The following is an 11,933-nucleotide window of genomic DNA, read 5'->3' as shown; positions in this document are numbered from 1 at the left end:
GAAGCGCTACATTTCAAGCAAAATTATCGGCCTAATATAATTGAGCTGGTTACTTTTTTGTCGGCTTTGTTGCTACATCTGAGTTTCGTTTAATTTGCTGTAGAAATTTCCCTTGTAGCCGTTTTAAGTGTTTCACTTCTCAAAAGTGCGGTGGAATCGAACTTCGATTTTTATTTTGGTGGTAAGTTCTCCAACTCGGCTTATTAAAGTTTCCTTTCTTGTTTTTTAAGTTTCGTATTTTTTTCGGCTTTGTCGGTTTCATTTTTTATATCGTCTAAGTGGCCTCATTTTGAAGGTTTCTTTTGGTGTTTTCGGTTTTGTTACCGCTTTGTAATTATGAAAAAAAATTCAATCAACTATCCAACGCATCTGGCGTAGAAGTAACACAACGTTCTGAAACGGTAGAAGTTTGTGGTTTGTTTCCGGCAGGGACCTGTTTTTTTTTCGTAAATTAGTCTTCTTTGTACTTTTTCCGAATATATTCTTCTGTTTATTTCTGTCGGCATAGTTCATGAAGCCCGACCTTTTTTTGAAGTTCAGCTTCCTTCCAAGTTGCTGCAACAACAATGGTTGAGACCACACATCCCGGAAGATTAGTTCTAGCCAAGACCTGTGTTTTTTGCAAACTGAAAATTTTCGGCTAGTTCAGATCATTGTCTGTCTGCTTTTTTGTCGTTTTCATTCCATTGAAAGTAGTTTTTTGAATTTACGAAATTACTTTTATGGTTTTTACTGGTGCAGGTAATTTTTTTCGGATTTAAGATTTTTGCAAGTTTTAATGACAAAAATGATATTTTTTTATATAAGTTTTTGATATACGTTTTTTTTTTTAATTTATCGTTTTCTTTTTGACTTTAATCACTGTCATTCATTTTTGTATACCTAGTTGTGCGAAGCTCAGTTTTGTCTCTGCGTCATCTTTAAGGGAGTAAGAATTTTTTTGAATTAGTTAGTTGCAATCTATAAAAGAAAAATGAAGATTTGTAATAAAGTACCGAAAATCCCTTAGGTTGTTTAAACATCAATATCCTGTTGAAGATTGGACGACCATTTGTAACAAGTGAGGATTCGTAATCTGCGAAGATTGGTTATTTTTTAATGGTCGACGATTTGTAAATAGTGGCTGTTCAACTCTGCATCAACCAATTTGCATCAACCACTAAAAAAATTACTTAATATGAAACTAATTAGAAGTCAGAGCTAAACATTTTCGAAGAAACATTTACGTTTTTTGGTTGTGCGTACAGATTCTCTGTCTCCCATGCTCGTAATTTCTTTTTTTAATTTTCAGCTGTCTTTTATTTCTTTCCTTTGGGTTTTATTCGTACTCGCATTTCATCCGCCAGTCGTTGTTCTCAGCACTCAAAATGAATGCTCGCGAAATGGAAAAGAATTTAATTTATGGCAGGTATTGTGTTTTATAATTGGAGCTTGGATGCACGCTTCCAAAATATTGGGAATTGTATGATTTTATTCGGCGAGGCTCGATTAAATTTATACAATTCGTAATTTTTTGGGTGAGCGCACCCCATCAATTTAGAAAACACAATAATTGCCTTGAATTAAATTCTGTTTTTTTTTGGTTCCGCGAGCGCTCATGTATATTCCGTAGTTCTGGGATGGGGAAAAAGGAAGCTGTTAGGTTTTTGTGCGAGAATTGATCGTTCAAGAGTTCAAATGGTAAATCCAGATCATAATCAAAGATAAAAGTGATCTCAGTATTTCATCAAAAATTGGAGTTGATTTTGGGACATTTAAAGAGGTGCTTAACCAGCTATTCGTGTTCGGTTTATCTTCAATTAGCATGTGCGAACGGAAAACTGATTGGAAGGCTTCAAAGAATTTTTTTTTAGATTTGGGATATATTTCTGGGCCCCAGGCGAAGTTTAACAGTTTTAGGTTTTGAGTTTTTTGGATACCGAGGTTATGCTCATCCGTTCAAAAAACAAACAAAGTTTAAGCATTTTATTTGGTTCAGGCATTTGATGACTTTGGTTGTACCTTCAACTTTACTTAATCATTCTTTTTCGTATAGATGAAAAAGTTCATTCGCTTTTGCACATTTGTTTCAGTGTTTTTTTTTGAGTTTTTTATTATTTGGTATTTGATTTTTTTTTTCGTTAGCCTCTAACAGTTTTTGTTCTCATTCAGCAAAAATTTTTTTAAAATTTTAAAAAGTCTAGTTTTTTCATGTTCAGATAATATTGATACGTTTCCGACTCAATGTTGCTCGGAAATGGTTCAATTATCAGCATTTTTCATCTTTTTTATCAATAGCAGTTCAATTTTTTGATTAACTTAAGCCAGTGTCTTTTCCTTTTTCTTACACCCTTTTTTTATTAAATTGTCTTAGGAACAGTTTTTTGTTCAAACAAGAAAAATAACGAAATTTGAATTGATTTGTAGTTATCAGCCAAAAACATTCTCAATTACTTTATCCGAATTAGGAAACGACAAAATTTCTTTTTAAGCTTGTTATGTTACAAAACATATCCTACTTTTTCAGAAACTGTTAAATTATAGTAAATTCCTTCTTGATTTAAGAAAAAAACAATAGTAGTTACTCGTTTACTTTATCTGAGTTAAATAGTAAGAAATTATCAGGTCTTGCGATCTGCTTATAATCCTCTTAAAGAGTGCAATAGAATTTTGCAATCCAAACGATATATTATAAAAAGACACACAAGAAACAAGAGACTCTTTGAAAGATCATATTTGCAGGATTAGCAAAAATTTTGTTCGAGCGCAATCAAAACATAGGTCGAGGAAATTCTAATCATAGGAAGAGTCGAAACACAGCAAAAAAAGCTATAGGGCAAAACACAGGTCTGGCTGAGTTGATTTAGGTCAAACACAACCGAGTTATTAGTCCAACACAGTCAAAACAAAGATGGAATCATCGGTAATATAGGTCGTGCAGACTCGAAACATTATCGAAGATTGTTGAGCATTGTCGACGTAGAGGTCGAACACCACGGTTGACCTCCATACATCGCAAATGGTTATCACACAATTCCATCAAGTGTATGGAAAAATGCTTGTCATACAATTTTTGTACAGTTTCGAAAAATGGTTGAAAAAAGATATAAATTAAGTTCTGCGGCTGTTTCATTCTAATAGAGGATTTTGTTTTTTGAAAAAAAATGCTCACAACACAATTCCCACATATGAAAATTGTATGACTAGCATTTTGTTGATGGCAACAATTTTGAAACTATCCCAAAAAATTTTGTTGTTTTTCTTTCAACCGCAAATTGAATTTTGTTCGCAAACAATCAATTCCGGAAAAAAATTCTTGTATGAATAACGTAGTCTTGTTTACACTCATATTGGATTTTTGTATCTTTTTGCATAATTTTTTTTTCAAAAACGCTGAAAACTCTTATTTCTTTTGTATGGCAAGTTTTTTCACGCCTTGATTGATGTCTCATAATTTAAAAATTCAAATTTTGAAAATAGTCCGCGTTGAAAAACTTTGCCAAAATTTACAAGTTTGTTAAATTTGTTACATTATTTGTGAAAGACAGCTGCAAGGCCATTCAGGTCATTTTCTAGGCATTGTAAATGCAAGACCGTCCAACCTTGGGTGCTTTGAATAAACTAAGATCTTTGTCACTAACGTTCGGTTACGAACACAACCCAAAGTTTTTCAGAAATTGAAATAAGAAGAAAAAACAATTTTTTGGTTTATGTAAAAACATCTATCTTGCAGTTTTCATATATGAAAAAATGAAAATGATTTTCATAGAGACTTCAATTTTCTGTACGTATGGAATTGTATGAAATTGTATGACAAGAAGTTTTCCGTACATGGAAATCGTGTGATAAAAAGTTTCGGTCAACCTGGGACAGTTGGACTATAGGTCGAGCACAAAATAAATCGAATGAATACAGTCGAAATATATAAAGCGACAACAGTCAAAACATAGATCGAGCACAGTCAAAATAAAAGTCTACCACATTTCAAACAAAAACTGAACACCCTCGAATTATTTAGATAGGTCAAACACAGACATGTTCAGACAATGATCGTTCTATAGTTCGGCTCTTCTCGATCTCTGGCTCGACTCGTCTCCACAAGAGTTTTGACTATGCTTGTCTTGTGTTTTAACACTGCGCGACCTGGGGTCGAGCAGTATCGAAGCATAAGACAAGCAGAGTCGAAACTAATGTCGAGACGATTCGAATCAGAAGTCGGAACGTAAATCGAGATCAGTCGATTCAAACAACGTCAAAAACACTCGAAGAATATATCGAACACAATCAAAGTACGTATTATGAGCTCGTTAAAACAAAGGTCGATCTCAGTCAAAACATATATCGAGCAGAAAGGGCACATATATAGACCACTGTCAAAATTGAGATTTGGCAGATTGGAAATATATGTCGACCAGAATCAAAAAATAGGAGGGAAAATTGAAGCAAAACGTTATGGATTGTCAAAACAAAGGCCAAGAACATTTGAAACATAGGTCGCGCATAGGCGAAACACAGGTTGAGCTGAGTTAAAGTTTATAGATCGAGCATATTTGAAATAAGGTCCAACACGGTCAAAACAAAGGTGGAAACACTGGTAAAACAGGTCAAACAGGGTCAAAACAATATCGAGCACAGTTGATTTACAGACAGTCAATATCTAAGTCGACCCAATTCGAATCCGATGTTGAGGGTAGTCAACAGAGAGGTTGAATACAGTCTGAATACAGAATGGACCCAGTCTAACTTGAATGAACACAGTCGAAAAATATAAAATGATAACAGTCGAAACATAGTTGGACCGCAGTCAAAAAGTAAATCTACCACAAATCAAGCCTAAATTCAACACCCTAGACTTTTATAGATAGGTCTAGCACACCCAAAACTTGGGACATAGAACGATCAGAGTCAGGAATAAAGTTTAGGTCGAGCACAATAGTTTTAGGTCGAGCAAAAGATTTAGGTCGAGGTAAATTTTTAGGTCAAGCGCATTCAAAGTTTAGGTCGAGCACAATAGTTCTATAGGTTGACATCAGTCAAAAAATAGGTTGAGCACCGACAAATTAAAGAGTCGAAATATAATTCGAGCAGATTCGAAAGATAGTAAACACAATAAATAAATATTCAACACAATCTAAAAAGCTTGAGCACATTCATGATAAACGACGATCATAGTCGGATCTTAGGTGGCGTCGAGCACCCAGCACCGGAGTTCCTTGGATAATAATCGATTAAAATGGAAAATTGTTTTCTAAAATTTTGTCGTTTTACTCCAATTTTTTGGCAAATTTAGACCACAAAATTGAATACATTGTCATTAAAAGCGATTTTTTTCGTAAAAATGCAATCCAGTAAAATCCATTCTAATGGGTTGTAATCCATTTCAAATTCATTATAATTGATTTTAACGGATTATTATTTTTATATATTTTTTGCAAATTCATTTACAAAACTTTTGCGTTACTCTCGCCCGCATCCAGTTTCAAGCGTTAATAATCGATTATATTACGATTTTAGTACCAGTCTCACTAAAATTGAGAAACAATCGATTTTAATCAATTAATAATCGATTATAATATCTTTTTTTTTTCAAATCAAAATATAATTAATTTTAATCCATTATAATCGATTATTTTTTCGTCTATTTTTCGATACAATTATAATCGTTTAGAATTGATTATAATCCATTATTTTTATTCAAAATTCTACTTCGTTAGTTTTGCACAAAAATCCATTATAATCGATTATAATTGATTATAATCCCTTTTGTTTGTCCATTTTTGTCTTCGAAGTTGCAACTAAATTGCTTATACTTTCCCTTTCCTCCCCCTGCTGTATCTTACTAGCAGTTTTTTGTTTTACTTTTTCTAATTGATGTGAAATTTAAAACACTGAATTAAAAAGCTACAGTGCTTATTAAATTATCCGGAAATAATCCAGAAAAATGGGAAACTTTAAAGGCGGTTTTACGAACTGGGTTAACATGAGACAAAAAGCGACGAGAATGAAAGAATTTAAGCATAATTTTTGTGCTAAAAATATCGGTTAGTTGTTGAACCAATTGCATCAAAGGTAGCCTCTTATGTAGCCCAACGAAGTTTAAGAAGGTTTTAATTTCGAAAAATACATAAAATACAATCAAAAGTTACAAATAGTTTTTAGATAAAAACGGCTACAGCTGTATATCTGGTTTATTAGCGGTTATGTTTGAAAATTGCCAAGCGGCCAGAGCGCAGATGCTAGGACGAGTGACTCTTATTTATCAGGTCGGGGGTTCGGTTCCGACACATAAGAGATGATTTTGTTAGTTTTAGCCTTTCCTTTTTTAATCTCCACTTTTTTATAGCTACCTTTCATAGTTTTTTCACTTGTTTGACTTCTTGCAGCTTCGCATCTGTGTCTTAATGTGTGAAAGGATCATTTTTTGCAATTTGAATGCTTAATCGAATATTCCTGTTCTCGATCTGCTTTTCAGGTCATTTTGAAGTGATCTAAAATTGGTTATCATATATATATTATCAAGTGTGAAATATAAGCTAAGTGATTGTCACTTATACAGGTCGCGATGATTTTTTCGCGGCTTTACAGGTCCCGATGATGTTTTCGCGGCTTGACTTTGATTTATTTTTAAGTTTACTTAATTTTCTTTGCTTTAGTGTAAAAGAACAAAGTTATTCTGACTTATATCAGTCTTAATGATATGTTTTTTTTTCCTGAATTCCCAGCTTATTAATAACCAGATAGTGTTATTAATTTGAAAATAAACACCATAAACACGAGACGCACCAAGAACGCAGTTAGGCCATCTCTTGGATCCTGAGAGCCCGATAATTTTGCGGTATGGTCTTTTGAAACGATAAAATTTCGTTTACGTAACAATTCATCGGTTTAATTCTCCCAGATTGTCTAGTTTGCACTCAGATCTGATAAACTAGTCTAGGCGATGAGCGGCTCGGAAAAGTTTACTTTTAGCTTCCGTCTAAATAATGTTATATCTCGAGTCTCACGTTGTTGAACTGGTAGGTTATTCCAAGGACGCGGCCAGCTAACTGAAAATGTTTTTCCTGACAGGTGTTTTGCAGTTGTTGATATCTGGTACTGTCTCCTGATTGTTTAAGACTATAAGACTTTTCAAATAGCCCGGAACTAGTGAGCCGTAAATAATTTTCACGCCTAGTGAGATGATTTCGTCTACTATCTTCACTTCCGTTCCATTTAGCGACAAAGCTCTAAGATCAAAGTGATATCTTTGAGATTTGGACATGAGAATTTTCGTCTTGTCAGGGTTGATTTTTAGCTTTAATGCACTGAATGTGTCGACAACTTTACAAACAATATTTTGAGTTCTTTCTGTAATATGCCCGTATGATGACATATTATCAAAGCTTAAATGTAAAAAATGTCAAACAGATAGCAAAAGTTTTCTGTTCAACGCCTATGTTTACGTTTTCCCCCATTGTTCCCACCGTATGAAAAATGGGGAAGAACTTTGAATTCGAGTGTGGTTCAATTTTTTTTTGCTTTCCAATCAGGTACCAAGATTAATCATTGGAATGGGTCTAGTTTGAATGTTTTTCCCCTAATTTTGAGCTTAAGGTGGTTGTGCAGGCTTACAATAGCTTGTTTATGCCTAATTTAAACCGTTGAAATTAAGGCTTACTCGCGTAAAGTTAGTTTTTGGAGTTTGTCAGCTCCATTTTAGTAATCAAAAACTGCAAAAAAAGTTTGACAAATATAATTTTTTGTTTTTCTGGTAATTTCTCTGGTAAAAATTGATTTTCTTTTGGTCTGTTTTTATGACTGTCGAATATGCTTAATTTTTTTAATCACACCACGCAGAAAAAAAAACGACACTAATTTGAAAAAAAAGTTCTGCGCTGCTTGCAAAAAAAACCGGCTATCCGTGTTTTCCTTTTTCAACCTCTTAAAGCTACTTTTTTGGCGTTTTATCGCTTGTATTTGCCAGTTGCCTCGTTGCCTTTGTGTTAAAAGGGCCAATCATAAAAGTTTCTTGAAATTCAAATAGCTTAAATGAATTTTGTTATCCGAGTTGAAAAATGTTCGAGAATGTTTTTTTAGTTAATTTTTGAAGAGGGTGGCTGTTTTATCTTTTTTGTAAAAAATTGACCATAGAGGTTAAGTTTTGTTATTTGAATTCCAAGAAAACGATAACCTTATTGCTGAGAGTATTATTTTCTTCAATTAGTATTTTGTATTTCGCCAGTTTTATGTTCCTCAAAAAAAAAAATTAGGTTTTTCCCTCTGTAGCCTTTTCCATTCTCGACCGACTGATAGCCAATATGTACTTCTTTTGAAAGGTAGCGTGTGCCAAAAAACGCATTTTTTGTTTAAAAACTTTTTTGCTTTTTTTACAAAAAGTTATTTGCGGCACAGAAATTTTTGTCAAATTAGTGTCAATTTTTCTGGTCGCTTGTTATTTGTCCTTTGTTTTCTGCCCATTTTGAGTTATTTCAAGTAAGTTTTGACTAATTTACTACTTCTTCGTCGACCAGTTTGTTATCCTGGTCTTAGGACATGTAACAAAAGCTTCCCCTCAAGTTTTTAAAAAACATTTAGGAGAGCTTCTTAATGGTAGCGGCGTGAACACGGGGACTATCTCAAGTGTAACAACGCCTTCAAGTGTGGCTGGGGTTGCAAGTGGCATGAACAAACTACCCAATTCGAAATCGACTGTCTCATTTGCAGAAGACAATGAGTCTACAATTACGGGTGCTGGGAGTGCAGGAAGTGAAACTAGTAGCCGATTGTTCAATATTTCGAAAGAGAAGCGCTTTTCAACGGGTTAGTCAAAATACACACGCAAAGTGTTTCAAAATACTGATCCGTTTCACGACTACCTTAAAAATTGTAGATGTGCGGAGATAAAAACAGCCCGGGGAAAGGGGGGGGGGGTGAGCAGGGGCTCGAGTAAGAGCTGGAGCTAAATTTTACTCTGGAGGAGGGGGTTTGAGAATTGAAATTTTTTTTCCGTTTTTGAGTTTTCAATTAAATTAGTTACTTATTCATCACGTATACGGGAGGATATCAGCTTTGACGGTCGAGACTAATTTTTCTCCTGCGTCTACCTCAACGCCTTCCCAAATAGTAACATGAAATCGTGCTCAAAAAGATGAAAAAAAAGAACAATATGTGCCACTTGAACAGCAGCCGCCTATCCTTGTTTCTTCGAGTTGATTAAAACTGTTTCCTTATCTAATCTCTTTTTTGTTTTGGAGTCAAATTTTTATCGTTGAAACTTTTGATTTATGCTTGTGTCAATATACGAGTTCTTTTTTCAACTGAAGTCACACATTTTCAGATCAGTTTTGCTGCTGTATATGCATATAAATCCAGTACAATCGAGTTTAAGTGTTGATACAGTCCATTGCGATTATTCCGTTTCGACTATCACAGAAAGTGATGAAATAGTTGTTGTCGGGTTGATTTTTTTTTCAGACTAAGCTCGACCTTTTTGCCAGCGTTTTTTGATGGAGTTCTTAATTCAAACTGAAAGATATAAGTTCTTGAGCTGAAGATGAAAAAGTTATTTTAGGTGCAATCGCTGTTTTTTATTTGTTTCAAAATCACTAATTTGTCCAATATGGATAACTAAAATCGAGATATTTTGTCCTAAGGCCTATAATATGAATGATTCGGCGAAATTTTTGAAATATCCAGGAAAATTTTGACCGTGTTAAAGATATCCCGACCAAATTGATATGTCTCGGTTTGATGCGATTTTAGAGTTAGTCATTGTATAATGGTATGTTTACTAAATATGGACAAGTTGACGGTAAGAGAAGGGGTGGATCTAGGATTTTCTCGAAGTAGTGGGGGGGCAGGCAAAATTTCGGAGAAAGTCATTTTTGGGCACTTTTATCCCTCAAAATTATCATATATTGGCGCCGGAGGGGCCTTTAGAAAAATTTCAGGGTCCGTCCGTCACCAAATATGGATATCTCAAAATAGTGCAAAGGGGGGACCCTTTGGGTCGGCAGGGGGTCGAATCCCTGAGCGGAGGACGCGGACGCGTACGCCACCCCCCCCCCAAAATCCGCCCCTGGGTGAGAGTGTTCGGAAAATCTGGGGTATGGGCTGCCTTCAAGTGATTCAGAGTTTTTTCTTTGTATAGATAAGTTTTTTCGAACGTGATTTTTACTTGAAATTAAAAATGACTATTTTTTTTGGATTTTATCTGTACTTTCTTGGCGCCTAGGTTATTTAAAACGCTATAATTTAAAAAAAATAGATCTGTTAGGCATCCGTGAAAATTTTTAATCATTTTTTCAGTTTTTATAGGACAGGAAACTGACGAAACTACTTCGCTCGGTTCAGTCTCAATATTGTCGGCTATTTCGACTGACGACCAAATGAGCAGTTCAACTCACAAGTCTTCCCCGCAACTGCCAATCATGACGTCACCAGGCAACCAAAAAGACAGCAGGACCAAAAAGAGCAAAAATGATGATGGCAAAAAGAGCCACCGAGTGCTCAAACACAGCAATACATTTGACGGCAATTTAAGCGAAAATGAAACCGCGAAAAAGAAGCATAAAAAAGGTTTGCTAAAAAGACTCTTAACTTCAAACTCACAGAAATCGAAATCCTATAACTCGTCTTTGGGAAAAAGCAGTTCAAAAGAACATGAGCTTGAAAGCTCGAGGACTAACAGTCTAAGAGATACTATTACCAATGAGTAATGATTTATAATCTAGTTAATTGAGTAAAATTCGTGAATCTGGTGAAATTCAAGCGCAATATTTCAGTCGACATTATAAGAAAAGATCTTGGGAACAAATCGCCCCTATGGTATATATTAAATAAGCTCACATCCACGCCGAACTATGTCAACGGTAAAGCTTTGAATAACGGATTGATTCCGCCATATATTTTTGCAATAAAGGGGTTTGAATAACGTTCACAGAATCCTCAACTACTTGTATAAGATTATTATTGTGTGTCATTGATTCTCATGCTTGATTTTCACTATAGAAAATTAATGCAATGTAACTTTACTGCACAATTATTTTGTTTATTTTAACTGATTATCTTCCGTTCTTTTCTATTAGATTAAATATACTAACCTATATTTACGCTAAATTGGTGAATTTAAAAATGAAATTATAAATGTATATTGAATATTAATATTCGAATTTATTTTATTTTTGTAAATTATAAGCGATAGACGTACGTTCAAATGCTCTATGATTTTGGGATAAGGTTGGTTTTTTTCTGGATTTAACGTTATGAAAAAGTTGGATTTGAATGATTGATCTCATCATATGCTGGCAAGTTTTAAAAAAAGGGGCTTTGCTGGGTATTCTTAATTGTATCTGGGAGAAAAAAAGGTCAAACAAGTGAGCCACCATACAATGGTTTCTTTCGGCCTTGAAAAGTGGCCTAGAATTCGTCTAGAATTTTTCCGAGCTATCCGAAAGCTGTACAAAGACTTATTTAGCTCGCAAGAAGTTAAAAAAACCCCAAAAAGGCGTTTTTGCGAACCATGTAGTCGGCAGGGTGTAGAACTCCCGAGGAGGGCGTCCGCCCACACCCCGTAAGTGCGCTTGTTTTAACCCTGAAAATGGTTTTGAAAAAAAAACACTAAACCCTGAAAATGTTTTAGAAACACCCCCCCCTTACAAAACCCTGGAACCCCTCCCCCCCCCACAAAACCCTGAAAACTAATTTGAACCCCCCGCCCCCTACAAGGGATTATTAATTCGCATATTATGGGATTACTAATTGAAAAACAAACTTGATAGCGAAAGTATTTCCAAATAATTTTGAATGCCTATCAATATAAAAAGGTGCTGTTTAACATGGTTTTGGTTATGACTTGTTAAATGCAATCTAAGCTGAGATTAGCAGCTTAATAACTTCATCGAATTAACCGTAGAAACAGCTTTTTTCGTGAGGAATTTAGATTATCGATATCGAGTCCATTGGTTGATGTAAAA

The 11,933-nt window shown here is 34.7% G+C and overlaps 1 protein-coding gene across 1 annotated transcript; it reads left to right on the top strand.

The window, feature by feature from the left end:
* Window positions 1-8,548: 8,548 nt before the first annotated feature.
* On the top strand, window positions 8,549-10,806 carry LOC134855258 (uncharacterized). The gene is made up of 2 exons (XM_063871723.1): window positions 8,549-8,778; window positions 10,276-10,806. The coding sequence occupies exons 1-2, from the start codon at window positions 8,640-8,642 to the stop codon at window positions 10,674-10,676; spliced, it is 540 nt and encodes a 179-aa protein (XP_063727793.1). The 5' UTR covers window positions 8,549-8,639; the 3' UTR covers window positions 10,677-10,806.
* Window positions 10,807-11,933: the final 1,127 nt, after the last annotated feature.

The sequence above is a fragment of the Symsagittifera roscoffensis genome, chromosome 10 (assembly GCF_963678635.1).
Source record: "Symsagittifera roscoffensis chromosome 10, txSymRosc1.1, whole genome shotgun sequence".
In the NCBI taxonomy this organism is placed as follows: domain Eukaryota; kingdom Metazoa; phylum Xenacoelomorpha; order Acoela; family Convolutidae; genus Symsagittifera; species Symsagittifera roscoffensis.
The sequence above is the reverse complement of the archived record's forward strand: the minus strand, read 5'-3'. Positions and strand labels throughout refer to the sequence as shown.